Here is a 14,649-nt window from a genome sequence, read left to right on the forward strand (position 1 = left end):
TAGTTGGGTATGAAGGGATTTTCTAATGAGGAACAAGTGATTAGGGCTTGGAATTTATAAGAACAAGAGGTGGCCTTATTGAAACATGCAAGATTCTTAGGGGAATTGACTGCACAGACACAGTTTCTCTTTCATAGAATCCCTACAGTGTAAAGCAGGCCATTCAGTCCATCAAATTGAGCTCCCAAAGAGCATTCTGCCCAGACCCACCCCACCCCCATTACCCTGCACTTCCCATTGTTGACCCACCTAGCCTGCTCATACCTGGATTCTACGGGGCAATTTTCTATGGCCAATCCCATCTCACCTGCACATCTTGGAATGTAGGAGGAAACCGGAGCAAACCCAGGGAGAATGGGCAAACTCCAGGCAGTCACCCAAGGCTGGAATCGAACCAGGGTCCCTGACACTGAGGCAGCAGGACTAGCCACTGAGCCAGTGTGCTGCCCTCTCCTCTGGGGAGAGTCTAACACCAGGGAGCATACTTCCAGAATAAGGGTTCACACATTTAGGGCAACAATGAGGAGGAATGTCTTCTCTCAGGGCGAGTGGATCTGTGGAATTCATTACTGCAAAGTGCTTCAGAGGTTGGGTCATGAAGTATATTCAAGTTTGAAATGGAGTGCTTTTTTTAACTAGTAGGGGAATGGAGGATTATGGATAAAGTGGAGTTGAGGATTATCAGAGATAGTAGGAGCTGCAGCTGCTGGAGAATCTGAGATAACAAGGTGTGAAGCTGGATGAACACAGCAGGCCAAGCAGCATCAGAGGAGCAGGAAGGCTGACGTTTTGGGCCTAGACCCTTCTTCAGAGACTAGTGGATCTGTGCAATTCATTACCACAGAGTGCTTCAGAGGTTGGGAGCTTCAGAGGTTTCCTGAAGAAGGGTCTAGGCCCGAAACGTCAGCCTTCCTGCTCCTCTGATGCTGCTTGGCCTGCTGTGTTCATCCAGCTCCACACCTTGTTGTATTGAAGATTATCAGATTGGCCATGATCTCATTGAATGGTGGTGCAGACTTGATGGGCTGAATAGCCTACTTCTGTTCCTAATGTCTTCAGATCTTTGGTGTCCACTCCACCCTCGGGTGGATCACCATGGCTGGCAATGTGTTGATGCTGGTAAAGTTTTCTTTCTCTGTGTTTCTGGAATAGGCTCTTTCCCCTGAGTTTTGTCAATATCTCCATCCATGATGTTTACAATCGGCGACTCCGTTTGAAGCTAGCAAATGGGAGGGCTTTCTACCTGCAGCTCTACGTCCACCCCGACTGTGAGAATGAGGTGTTCGAGCGCTGGATGAAGCTGGTGACCCTTCTGCACACCAACCCCGAGGAAGTGTACGGCTACGAGGCTGTCACACCAGAGATTGAATGCATCCTGGAGCAGGCCAGTCTGGAGACCTCCATCACCACACTCTCTGACTGGCAGCTAGAGCCACCGGAGATGTCACCGGTACGTGGCGCTCTGGTGTGGGGCAAATGGGGCTGGGGGTGGGGGGGAGGCTGGAGGTGGTGGTGGGTTTCAGTTTCCTGCTGTCCGTCCAGGCCTTTTCCTTAGAGGTTATCTCTTGGTGAGAGGCTGTGATCGTTGAGAATGTGAAGCTGAGGCTACTCTCAAGTCAGCTGTGGTCTTATCAAGCACTGGAGCAGGCTTGAGGGGCCGAAAGGCCTCCTTCTGCTACTCAGTCATGTGCTCATGTGTAACCATATCACAGGGAATTCCAGCTGGATGTCTCGTTTCTCTGCACACTTTCCTCTGGTGCATTTCCCAGCTCTCCTGACAGGTGGAGTACTGGTAATGCTATGGGACTAGAGCACCAGGAGGATTCGGCATAGAGTTCAAATCCCAGCACAGCAGCTGCCGTAATTGAAATGAATGGATGAATTTAATTAATTACCATTATCAATCTAGTGGTAGTATCCCAACCTCTGAGCCAGGAGATGCAGGTTCAAGTCCCACCTGCTCCGGATTGCTTAGAATAAACCTGGAAGGAAAAGCTCCTCCAGGTAACAGTGACCATTGCAACCGTAGTTTGTTGTTGTAAGAATCTATCTTGTTCGCTAACGTCCTTCAGGGAAGGAAATCTGCCATCCTCACCTCGTCTGGTCTATGTGTGACTCACACTTGTAGATCCACAGCAGAGCAGTTGATTCCTAACTGCCCTCTGAATAGCCCAGGAAACTCCTCAGTTCAAGGCCACTTACTGCCCAGTAATCCTCACAAGCAATACTATCTCTGCAGCAGGAAACTATCCCTTCAGAGTTGCATTCCATCAATCCTTCCCCACTCCTTCATTGCCCTTGTCTAATCCTCTCCACATCTCTCTGTCCACTCCCACCTTATCTACATTTCTACATCACAATATATTTCCCTCTCTTCTTTTCCCATTCCCACTTTCCTGACTTCGCACACCCATCCCCCACCTCTCTCTCTCGCTCTCTCTCTCTCCCCCCCTCCACTTCTCCTTAGGTCAGTTGTCCTCAGCCAATACTGAGGCAGTGTGCACCGTTGGATGTGCCATCTTCCCGAATGAACCATCTGCTTTCTTAAAGGGAGGGAGGATGCTTTGAAGAAAAGCTGGGGAATTATTCCTACAGTCATGGCCAATATTTATCACTCAGGCTATTAAGCATATTCGGATTCCTTGCTTGTATATTATTCATCAAATGTTGGTTTGAACTTCTTTCATTTAATCCCCTGTTAACATTACCTGTTTGTTGGAGAACTATCACAAGTTCCAAAAATAACTGAAGCTCCTTAATGGATCATTGAGTCACACAGCATGGTCAGAGACCCTTTGGTCCAACCAGTCTGTGACAAATATAATCCCAAATTAAACCAGTCCCACCAGCCTGCTCCTGGCCCATATCCCTCCAGACCTTCCCTATTCATGTACTTCTCCAAACGTTATTTCATTGTAACTGTACCCACATCGACCACTTCCGCCAGATGTTCATTCCACACACGAACTACCCTCTGTGTAAAAAAAGTTGCCCCTCATTCCTTTTAAAATCTTTTCTCCTCTCACCTTAAAAATCTGGGCCCTAGTCTTGAAATCGCTCCACTCTAGGGACAATCTACCATCTGTACCCCTCAAAAGAAGAGCCCACGTCTAAAGCCTTGGTGTCAATATTTTTAATATTTTATTTGCATCCTTTACTGATCATTCGTGCCTTGTGCGTACTATCTATGCATCGGTCCTTGGCTCACTGTTGAATGATGCTTCGTCCTGAGGTGTTTGATAGTATAACTATCAGCAGAAAATGAGCTAAGGACCAGTCAGTGCTTAGAACGTGCTGGAAAAACTCAGCAGGCCCGGCAACATCTGTGGAAAGAGAAACTGAGTTAAAGTTTTGGGTCCAGTGACTTCCTCAGAATTGAAGGATGACCAGACCTGAAATGATTTCTGCTTCCTCTCTGCAGATGCAGCCAGACCCATTGAGTTTTTCTAGCACCTGCAGTCATTGGGTCATAAGGCTCAGAAACAGAACCTTTGGTCTGATTTACCCGCATCAACCAGACACCCCAATCTGAACTAGACCCATTGGCCAGCATTTCACCCATATCCCTCTAAACCCTTTCTATTCATAAACCTGTCCAGTGATCCTCTTTCACCCCCCTGCCCCTATCCCACAGGAACTCCTTGCAGTTTTTCTCCCTGACAGCAATGCAATCTCTTGTCTTTCCCTCTTTCTGTGTTCTCCTCCCCCGATCGCCGCTGCAGGGCATGAGGGAATACTACGAGGCGAGTCGTGCGAGCAGCAAGAAGAGTAAACAGAGCAAAAAAAGCAAGAAGAGCGACAAGAGTGAAAAGACGGACTGCAGTGAGAGGACCCAAAGCAAGAGGGAAGGGAGTGATGACGAGAGCCTGCCTTACTTCGACCATGAGCAAGAACCCTGGCCTCCTGTCGAATTGTGGGTATTCCTATTCAAGCTGGCTCGGTTGAGGAAGGGAGGGTGGACACTCTTTGTAACTGAGTCCGAGGGTCATGGGTCGAAGTCCCGCTCCAGGGACTCTGACACAAAGACTCTGGACTCTTTGCCACCCATCACAGTGGTGAAGCATTAAACTGGGAATTGCCCCCTTCCCCTGCTCCCAACCCCACCTTCAGGTAGATTTGAAGAGTAGCCCAATACCTGCCCCCAGGCTCCCAGTGGAAACTTGTCCCTCAATCCAACTGGTAATTTGGTGATTCTCTCGCTGCTGTTGATGGGAGCTTCCTGTGCTTAAATTGGCTACAATATCTCCCGATATTACAAGACCGGTCAAAGTTTGAAACTTTGGGACATCCCGAGGTTACAAAATGTGATATATAAATGTGTGGCATTTTTTTACCTCTGCTTCAACTGCACTTTGGTGAGGGAAGTGTTCCATTGGTGGGGGTGGTCTTGGGAGAGAGGGACAGGTGCAATGAGAGTTCTGGTGTCCAGTTGGCGGTGGTGGTGTTGTGAATAGTTTGAAAGGGGTCTGGTGATGATGACTTCTGTTGATTTCTTTTTTCCAATAAATTCCAACTCAACTTTGAACCATCAAAAGTGATCCCTTGAAGCTGTACATTCCATTGAGATCAACAAACAGCCCTCAAACCTTGAGTCTGTTATAGACTCATACAGCACAGAAGCAGACCCTTTGGTTTAACCAGTCCATGACAATCTTTGTTCCCAGACTAAACCAGTCCCACCTGCCTGCATTTGACCCATATCCCTCCAAACCTTTCCTATTCAATGTACTTATCCAAGTGTCTTGCCTTAATTCGCAACTGATCTCCATCTTAAGTCCACTGGCCTACCCTGGTTCTGCCACTGTTCACACCCTTGCCTAACAAACAAAAATCTAACACAGAAAAGATTTGAGAGTAAGGCCCTGCATGCAAATTGCAAACAGGGCACTTGGATTTTTCACACAGCCAGACCCCTGCAAGTTAACTTGTGATTGAGTGTTCCCTAGACACTCCTACAACAGACTGGCATCAAAATAAGAGAATGGGTATGAATTTTGCACACTAGCTGAGGGATCAGAGCTCAGAGGACCAGAAATTAATGTCCCATTCCACTGCTACCTTCAAAATAAACAGGCATTTGCTGAAGTTTTATCAAGCTCTCATTAGATCACAGTTGCCAAACTTGGTCACCACCCTTTAGAAAAAAAATGTAAGAGCCCTTAAGAAGGTGCAGAGGTGATTTGCCTGAGAGTGATACAGTTATTATGGCCCAGATGGAGATCTTTAAGCCCATTGAGCTCATTCTGATCCTCAGTACAGCAATCCGGATGGTTCCGTCTCTGGTTGCAGGGGTGAGATATTTGAGTGCAACATTCAATTGGAGATGCTAGGACTGTGCCCCTCGAAGATGAAAGGGGCAACTCAGGTAGTCAGGTTGAGATGAGTTTAGGTAAAGCAGGCAAAGCAAAGCTGCTCCCATTGACTGATGGTACAAGGACAAGCAGGAGACAGTGTTAAGATTTTGGGTAAGGAATGTGCTGGTGACGGGATGATGAGTTATATGAGTGGCTGTCCATACACGTGGCAGAAGCAGTCATTTCAAGGGAAAATAGATAGACACTTAAGGGAAATAAGTGTGCAGGGTCAAGACTGATTGAATGTCCTAATGAGAGAACAAATGGGCTAAAATAACCTCCACCTATCCCATAGTGACCGTATAACTCTGAGTATTACCAAAGCAGGTATACACAGAGGTGCAGCTTCAACAATATTCCAACAAAATGCCTCTATCTCAACGTTGGAAGAATTCCTAATAACTGTGTCACAGATACTTTACCGTACCATGGCCTTCTCCACGTCATGGCTTTTTTTATTTACCATTATGAGTTTAAAAGAAAAGCTTACATTACATGGCACCTCTCACCACATCAGGATGTCACAAAGTGTGGTTTACAGCCAATGAGGGTACATTTTATCGTAGTCTAGGAAGGCTGTATAGCCAGCACAGAACAAGATTCAACAAGTCGCAATGTGGCAATGAGCACAATATTTAGATTGAGTGTTATTTGAGGGATTGGCATTGACCAGATTGTACAGACTTTCTACTTCTTCAGGTTCAGCCTGACCCACAGCCATCAGACCTGCATCAAGGAGGTGAATTTGAAATCCGACTCCACGCTATTGGCATCAATCTGACCAATAATTTGTGCTCCTGAGATGCTGCTTGGCCTGCTGTGTTCATCCAGCCTCACATTTTATTATCTCTGACCAATAATGGAGTTAGCTGACTCCTTGGGGAGAGAGAGAGAGAGAGAGAGAGCCATAGAGAGAGAGAGAGAGAGAGACATAGAGAGAGAGAGAGAGAGACATAGAGAGAGAGACAGATATAGAGAGAGAGAGAGAGACAGTGACATAGAGAGAAAGAGAGTGAGAGAGAGTGACATAGAGAGAGATGGAGAGAGTGACATAGAGAGAAAGAGAGTGAGAGAGAGTGACAGAGAGACAGAGAGAGTGACAAAGAGAGACAGAGACGGGGGGGTGGGGCATGGTAGGGAGAAACTGAGGAGTTTTTACCTGCACGATGTAGCCCAGAGCTGTAGATAGTGATGGTAGAAGCTCCAGTGTTCTCTCCATCATGTGGCTGACCAGGAATTTTTCTCTCTCTCTTACTGTGCACCATTGACATGTGTTGGAAGGACTTGCTATTTGACACTCTGTGTTTGGCCACATCACGAATACACCTTCTTTGTCCATCTAGTCCCGGAGTGAAACTCAAACCCCAAGTTTCTGGTTCAGATGCAGAGATGGTATCCCAAAGCATCGCAAGCCCTCTTGGCCTAAGAAGGTTGAATAGCGGACGCTAGCCAACGAGGTGGTATGATTCAGGAATTAAATTGAGGCTGGCCAAACGTATGTCACATGGTAACTTTACCGCTGGGAACTAAAATTAATTCCTGCCATTCCAGGAGAATTTGAGTCCAAATCCAGAGATTTAACAGAAGTGGTCAACGTTATGAAAGTGGTTTTGGTAGACTAAATAAAGAGACATTGTGTTTACTGAGGGAAGGATTTGTAACCAAAGGAAACAGTTTTAAAGTTAATTGTCAGCAGACCAAGTAGAATGGAGGGTTTGAGTGATAAGGAGAGGCTAGATACGCTGGGACTTCCTTCACTGGAACATGGGAGGTTGCGAGATGACTTGAGGGAGGTTTATAAAAGTATGAGAGGTTGAGATAAGGTAATTGGCAGGTGTCCTTTCCCTAGGGTGAGGGATTTCAAAACAACAGGGCATATTTTTAAGGCAAGAGAGAAAGGTTTAAGAAAGACATGGAGGGCAATTTTTTGCACAGAGAGTGGTTCCTATGTGGAATGGACTTCCAGAGGAAGTGATGGATGTGGATACAGTTACAATGTTGAAAAGACATTGGATAAGTACACGATCAAGGAATGTTTGCAGGGATATGGGCCTGGAGCAGGCAGATGGGATTGGTTTAGTTTGGGATTATGGTTAACATGCCCGGGTTGGACTGAAGGGTCTATTTGTGTGCTGTATGACTATGATTCTATAACCAAACAGGTCAATGGGGAGAAAATGTTTCACACATCATGTTACTGTGATCTGCAATGCATAGATTGAAAAGGCAGTGGAAGGAGATTCAACTGGAACTGTCAAGGGATAACTGAATCATCACTTAAACTCTTTGCAGAGCTAAGGGGAGTGTAACTATTCAATAGCCTGGGTTTGTCCAACAGCTAAGCCAGGCTCAATGGGCTTAATGGGCCTCCACCTGTGCTATAAAATGTTGGTGAGCACACTGCCACTATTCATTCGAGAGGTGATCATTCTGTTACTGTGGAGAAAGCCCCTTCTCTGACCCCCCGGCCCTACCATTCGCAATCTTTCCTTAAACCTTGTTCTTGGATTATGCAGTGATTCATGTGAACTGATCAGTGAGTGATAGCTGCCGCATTCCCAACTTATCCCTAATTTTTATGGTTTGTTCCACAGGCCAAAGAAAGAGAAGAAAAGTCGAGGTATGGCATTGGATTGACAGGCTCACCATGAGATCCTCTTGTTATGGGTAAAATAGGAACGGTTATCAGAGAGGACTGGTGGGGTGCTGGGGTTGGAGGGGATGGTGATGATGGGTGCCAGGGTGTGGGGGGAGGGAGGGGGTTGCAGGAGGCAGCCTGATTGTGGTTGTGGGAAGACTTAGATTCTCCTGGTGTTCCTCCTCTTGGGAATGTGGCCAGGATTTTTCAGGAGTGAGTATTTCCCACCCCGATAGCCTAGATGTCCCTGCTCATGTTGTGCAGTGGGGGATAATCTGGCTAAGGGTCTCTATCCCTGGAACATTAACCTGGGCCTGTGAATGATTGGTCTAGCGGTATTACCGTGGAGCCACTGTTTCCCAGGAGCATTGGGGCAGTCAGGTCCAGAGGTAACAGAGACCATGAGTAAGGGTTTCAGCTATTGATTACTGATACATAGATTGGTCAGGTGATATTACAAAGATGGAAATGCACAGTCATGGTGGTGAAGAGCCTATGTATGAAGGGATCAAAGGGTATGGGGGCGAAAGAAAAGAACAGTGTAGTGAGTTGGATCATTAGCCCTGATCATATTGAATGACGGAACAGGCTCAACAGGCCAAATGGCCTACTCCTGCTCCTATTTTCTATGTTGAACTCAGAGCCAAATAATCTTTATTTTATTCATTCATGGCATGTGGCTGTGACTGGATAGATCAGCATTGAATGTCCAGCCCCTAATTGAGAAGGCAGTGGTGGTGAGCTGCCTTCTTGAACTGCTGCAGTCCTGAGGGGTAGCCACAGACCCAGTGCTGTGAGGGAGGGTGTCCCCAGAATTTGACACAGCGACAGTGAAGAATTGGTGTTATAGTCCCAAGATTGGAGCATGTGTAGCTATAGAGTGGAACTTGCACCTGCTTGCCCCAACCTTTTCAACAGTAGAAATCATAGGTTTAGAATGTGAGATCAAGGTTGTGAACAGCCTGGATCGCCTTAGGAGAGAAATTGAGCCGGTGGCTATAAAAGTCAGGAATGTGATGGAATACTCCACAATTGCCTGAATGAGTACAGCTCCAACAACACTCAAGAAGCTTGACACCATCCAGGACAAAGCAAACCCACTTGATTGTCATCACATCCACTCACTCCGCCACCGATGATCAGTAGCAGCAGTGTGTAATATCTACAAAATGCACTGCAGAATTCACAAAGGTGCCCTAAACAGCATTAATAGCATTTCCTGCGGTTGCAGGGGAAGGTGCCGGGTGTGGTGGGGTTGGAGGGCAGTGTGGAGCGAACAAGGGAGTCACGGAGAGAGTGGTCTCTTCGGAAAGCAGACAAGGCAACTGCACCTCCCAGTCGCAAACCATTTCCACTCCCCCTCCCATTCTCTTGATGACATGTCCATCATGGGCCTCCTGCACTGCCACAATGATGCCACCCGAAGGTTGCAGGAACAGCAACTCATATTCCGCCTGGGAACCCTGCAGCCATATGGTATCAATGTGGACTTCACCAGTTTCAAAATCTCCCCTTCCCCCACTGCATCCCTAAACCAGCCCAGTTCATCCCCTCCCCCCACTGCACCACACAACCAGCCCAGCTCTTCCCCCCCACCCACTGCATCCCAAAACCAGTCCAACCTGTCTCTGCCTCCCTAACCGGTTCTTCCTCTCACCCATCCCTTCCTCCCACCCCCAGCCGCACCCCCAGCTACCTACTAACCTCATCCCACCTCCTTGACCTGTCCGTCTTCCCTGGACTGACCTATCCCCTCCCTACCTCCCCACCTACACCCTCTCCACCTATCTTCTTTGCTCTCCATCTTTGGTCCGCCTCCCCCTCTCTCCCTATTTATTCCAGTTCCCTCCCCCCATCCCCCTCTCTGATGAAGGGTCTAGGCCCGAAACGTCAGCTTTTGTGCTCCTGAGATGCTGCTTGGCCTGCTGTGTTCATCCAGCCTCACATTTTGTTGTCTTGGAATCTCCAGCATCTGCAGTTCCCATTATCTCTGCCCTAAACAGCACCTTTCTTATTTAAAACTCTTCCATCTAATAGGATAAGGGCAGCATATACATGGGAACACCACCATTCACAAGTTCCCTTCCATGCCATTAAAATCCCAGAACTCCCTCCCTAAGGACAATGTGGATCTACCTAACAGTGGACTGCATTGTTCAAGGAGGCAGTTCACCACCACCTTTGCAAGGGGTACTGGGGATGGGCAATACAGGTGGTACTGTGGAGTGGCATGACAGTTCAGTGGTTAGCACCGCTGCCACACAGCATCAGGGGCCTGGATTTGATTCCACCTTGGGTCACAGCCTGTGTGGAGTTTGCACATTCTCCCTGTGTCCTCCCCTGGGTGCTCCAGCTTCCTCCCACTGTCCAAAGATGTCCAGCTTAGGTAGATTGGTCATGCTAAATTGCACAAAGTGTCCAGGGTGAGCAGGCTGGGTGGACGAGCCTCAATTCAGGTAGCAATTAGGGATAGGCAACAAATGCCAGTCTTGTCAGCGATTCCCACAAGTCATGGATGAATTAGGAATGAATAATTAGAACATTGTTCCTGAATTTCTAATGAAAATGCTGAGTTTGCGCTTTTTTTTGCACTTAATGAGCAATATGTTTGCTTTAATTGGCAGGAAAGTCGATAGGTTTCAACTTCTTTAACAAAGGATCTAAAGAGAAGCTAGAGGACAAGGAACAGCAACCTCAGAAAGCCAAGGCAGCAGCGCCTCCATCCACTCCATCAGTCCCAGCACAGGAGAAAGAGTCAAAGGTGAGGCTTGAGAAGGAGGGAAAGGGTGACAGGAGTAAAAAGGAATCAAAACCAAAGGACAAATCCAAGGGCAAGGAAGGCAAGGGGGATAAGGAGAAGAAGAAACAGAAGATGAAGGAGGACAAGGAGAGAGAGAAAGTGGAGAGGCAGCAGGAGAAAGAGAGGCAGCAGAGGGAGAAGGAGGAGAAGAAGCAGAAACAGAAGGAAGGCAGGAAGCAGAAAGGGAAGGATGACAAGAGGGGGAAGGAGAAAGAGAAGCGGCAGCGAGAGAAGGAGGAGAGGCAGCAAAAGAAGGAGGCCAAGCAGCGGGAGAAAGAGGAGAAGAAGCAGCGAGAGCTGGAGGACAGGAGGGAGAAAGGGAAGGAGGACAAACAAGCAAAGGAGAAAGAGAAGAGGCAACATGGGAATGAAGACAAGAAACAGAAAGACAAGAAAAAGCAAAGCAAACCATCAGCTTCCAAGTCCAAAGAGAAAGTGGAAGAATGAGATATCGATGGCTCAGCTCAGGAGTTGAGAACAAAAATAGGGAAAAGACTGGAAGATGGTAAGTGTTATCAAATGGAAGAGGAGAATCCACAACAAGAGAGAATGACTGGTGTCTAAATGTATTAGAATGGATCTAATACCTTCATGTGAACTGGGAATAAAATACTTCCTTGCAGTTTATTTTGGCTTTGACAAAGTTTAAAGGTCAAACTCCCCAAATACTTCCTTGTGACTTAAGTTCAAAGTTCATCCACTGTATGGGTAGAAAACTCAATGTAAGTGCTCTGTGTGGGTTGACTGAGATCTGAGATGCATGGGCAGCTATCCCTGCAACTTTCCAAAATATCTCTGCTCTTCAGACACACTTTCCCCTGGTGTGATCAAATTGTTCTGTTACATTACTTCCAGTTGTGGGAGCAATTGGTCAAAGACCTTAGATTAAAAAAAAAGTATCTTTCAAATTCTACTTTTTACTTGATTCTTATGTGCAGTTTAACCAAACAATTTTATTCAAGGACAAATAAAAAACAACCTGGATCCCTCATTCTCTGCTCGGTGCTTTTAGCAGAAACATTTCTGAAGTGTTTCAGAATTCCTCTGATATTCCCAATGGTCTGTCTTCCCTTCACCCCAACCCATTCCTGCCTCATCATCACAAAACTCTCCCCTTGTTCCATATCGAGTCTTTTCCTGCCAGCACCTCTGGTCCTGAACTTCAGGCACAATGTCAAGCCTATCCACTGCTGTTGAGCTCTGTGGTGGTTTGGGACACCCTGCCATCAACTCCCCAGAGTTCAGGGAGCAGCAGTGAGCTCTTGGACCACAGGGAAATTGGATAGGCGGAAGGGGTACATCAAACCAGAGCCTAAAACCATTTCTCACACACCCCTGACCTTTTCCACCCATGACTGCTGTGTCTATGAGCCCTGGAAAATGGGGGATGTAAGAGAAAATCAGCGGATCTGCCTTAGTCTGTGGAAATCCAGAACACTCTCTCAGAGAAAGGATATGGATGTTGGGGGAGGAGGTTAATTGAAATGTTCCAAACTAGAATTGAGAGATGTTTCTGAGGTAAGGGTGGTGAAGGTTGATCAAAGCTGGCAAAATGGAGTTGAGGTAAAGCTGATGTAACTGATGAGCAGTGACATTAGCTGGAGGGGTAGAATGTACTCCTTCCGTTCCAATGTGTGACTTCAGACTGGTTAAATGTTGCTGCTAGGTAATCCCATCAATGTACATTGACAGTGACCATGTGGTAATTAGATTGTCATAAGCACCCAACAGCCTGGAGAATATCCTTTAGGGGAGGAAATCTGCCATCCTTACTCATGCTCAATCTAGATGTGTTTCTAATCCTATAGTCAGGTTTAAAATGACCTCTGAAGAGACTGAGCTAACCATTTTAATCTTTCTCATCATCACCCTGTCGGTATAATTGGGGTAGCGATGGCTTAGTGGTATTATCGGTATTATTGTTAATAGAGACCCTGGGAATGTTCTGGTGACCTGGGTTTGAATCCCACCGCAGCAGATAGTGGAATTAGAATTTCATTTTAAAATAAATGGAATGGAGAGTCTGATGGTGACCATGAATTCATCATTGATTATCAGAAAAACTCATCTGGTTCACGAATATCCTTTAGGAGGGAAACTGCCATCCTTACCTGGTCTGGCTTCCATCTGACTCCAGATCCACAGCTATGTGGCTAACTCTTAACTGCCCTCTGGGCAATTAGGGATGGGCAATAAATGCCGACCTAGTTAGTGACAACCTCATGCTGTAAATGAATAAAAAAATTAAAGCTGGACGAAACAAATTGGCCTTGCCAGCCATGCTCACATCTCTGGGATGCATCAGTGAGTTAACACATGGTTTACAGTGAATATTAAATTGAGGTGAGGGGCCTGACTGGTTCTTCATCCATTTTCTACTGAAGGTAACATTAACACCCCAAGTGAATTCATTCAACTCACGACAGGCTGGACATCAAATCATCCCAGACTCTATGATCCGTGCCACCCACGGCATCACATATTCCTGTGAGGAAAGCTGTTGCATTTTACAGAGCAAAGCAGTCATTGACAAGACTGAAGGTGGGGGGTGGCATTAGCAGGATGGACATTTATTGCCCCACGTGGAGTTGCCCAATGGAGATGGGGGCAGACTCTCTTCTTGAACCTCTACTGTCAGTGTGGTGAAGGTGATCCCATGGAACTGCTGGGGAGAGATTTTGATCCATGGCAATGAGGGATCAGAGCAATGCACTCAGTTCGGAATGGCATGTGACAGGGGAATCTTGGGGATACTCCCAGGAAGCTGCTTCCCCAATCCATCTGTGAGGTGGAGGGCACTGGAAATAGAATTGAACTCATTATAACCTAGGGTTGGATGCTAGCAGAAACATTCATCTTATAAAAGCCCAATGGGTTTACGATCCACAAGATCTCTACCTGCATTCTATAGAAGAGTCGTACCAGACTTGAAACATTAACTCAGTTTCTCTCTCAACAGATACTGCAAAGCCTGCAGATTTTGTCCAGCATTTTCTGTTTTTATTTCAGATCTCATCCAGGTTTGGCCTAACTGTGGAGGTGCTGGTGTTAGAGTGGGATGGACAAAGTCAGAAGTCACACAATGAAGGGTCTAGGCCCGAAACGTCAGCTTTTGTGCTCCTGAGATGCTGCTGGGCCTGCTGTGTTCATCCAGCCTCACATCTTATTATCTTATTATAGCGGGTTATAGTCCAACAGGTTTATTTGAAACCACAAGCTTTTGGAGCACTGATCCACTGGTGAAGAAGAAGCCTGAAGAAGGAGCAGCACTCTAAAATCTTGTGACTTCAAACAAACCTGTTGGACTATAACCTGATAACAAAGTGTGAAGCTGGATGAAATGTGGAGCTTATTCAAGTAAAAGCTCCTGTGTGTCTGAGATAAGTATGTACTTGTCAGGCAGGGAGGAAGCTGTAGAGTGCGGGAGCCGTGGTTTACGAAGGAGGTGGGATCTCTGATCAAGAGGAAGAAGAAGGCTTATGTTAGGATGAGATGTGAAGGCTCAGTTAGGGCACTTGAGGGCTACGAGGTAGCCAGGAAAGACCTAAAGAGAGAGCTCAGAAGAGCCAGGAGGAGACATGAGAAGTTGTTGGCGGATAGGATCAGGGTAAACCCTAAGGCTTTCTATAGGTATTTAAGGAATAAAAGAATGACGAAAGTAAGATTAGGTCCAATCAAGGATAGTCGTGGGAAGTTGTGTGTGGAGTCAGATGAGATAGGGGAAGCGCTAAATGAATATTTTTCAACAGTATTCACTCTAGAAAACGACAATGTTGTCGAGGAGAATACTGAGATACAGGCTACTAGACTAGGTGGGATTGAGGTTCACAAGGAAGAGGTATTAAAAATCCTTCAGA

At 46.6% G+C, this 14,649-nt stretch overlaps 1 protein-coding gene across 1 annotated transcript; it reads left to right on the plus strand.

Moving 5' to 3' along the window:
• The first annotated feature begins 1,267 nt into the window (after positions 1–1,267).
• LOC125447019 (DNA ligase 1-like) lies at positions 1,268–11,448 on the plus strand. Its single transcript, XM_048521089.2, has 4 exons — positions 1,268–1,450; positions 3,723–3,913; positions 7,949–7,974; positions 10,617–11,448. The coding sequence occupies exons 1-4, from the start codon at positions 1,295–1,297 to the stop codon at positions 11,237–11,239; spliced, it is 996 nt and encodes a 331-aa protein (XP_048377046.2). The 5' UTR covers positions 1,268–1,294; the 3' UTR covers positions 11,240–11,448.
• The last annotated feature ends 3,201 nt before the right edge of the window (positions 11,449–14,649 follow it).

Source organism: Stegostoma tigrinum, chromosome 38 (assembly GCF_030684315.1).
Source record: "Stegostoma tigrinum isolate sSteTig4 chromosome 38, sSteTig4.hap1, whole genome shotgun sequence".
Lineage (NCBI taxonomy): Eukaryota > Metazoa > Chordata > Chondrichthyes > Orectolobiformes > Stegostomatidae > Stegostoma > Stegostoma tigrinum.

Excerpts from the sequence above, each read along its gene's own strand:
- LOC125447019 (XM_048521089.2), top strand. The coding sequence starts at position 1,295 with ATGAAGCTGGTGACCCTTCTGCACACCAACCCCGAGGAAGTGTACGGC. Across the intron at positions 3,914-7,948 it reads CCCTGGCCTCCTGTCGAATT|GCCAAAGAAAGAGAAGAAAA; the intron begins GTGGGTATTCCT and ends TTTGTTCCACAG. Across the intron at positions 7,975-10,616 it reads GAAAGAGAAGAAAAGTCGAG|GAAAGTCGATAGGTTTCAAC; the intron begins GTATGGCATTGG and ends TTTAATTGGCAG.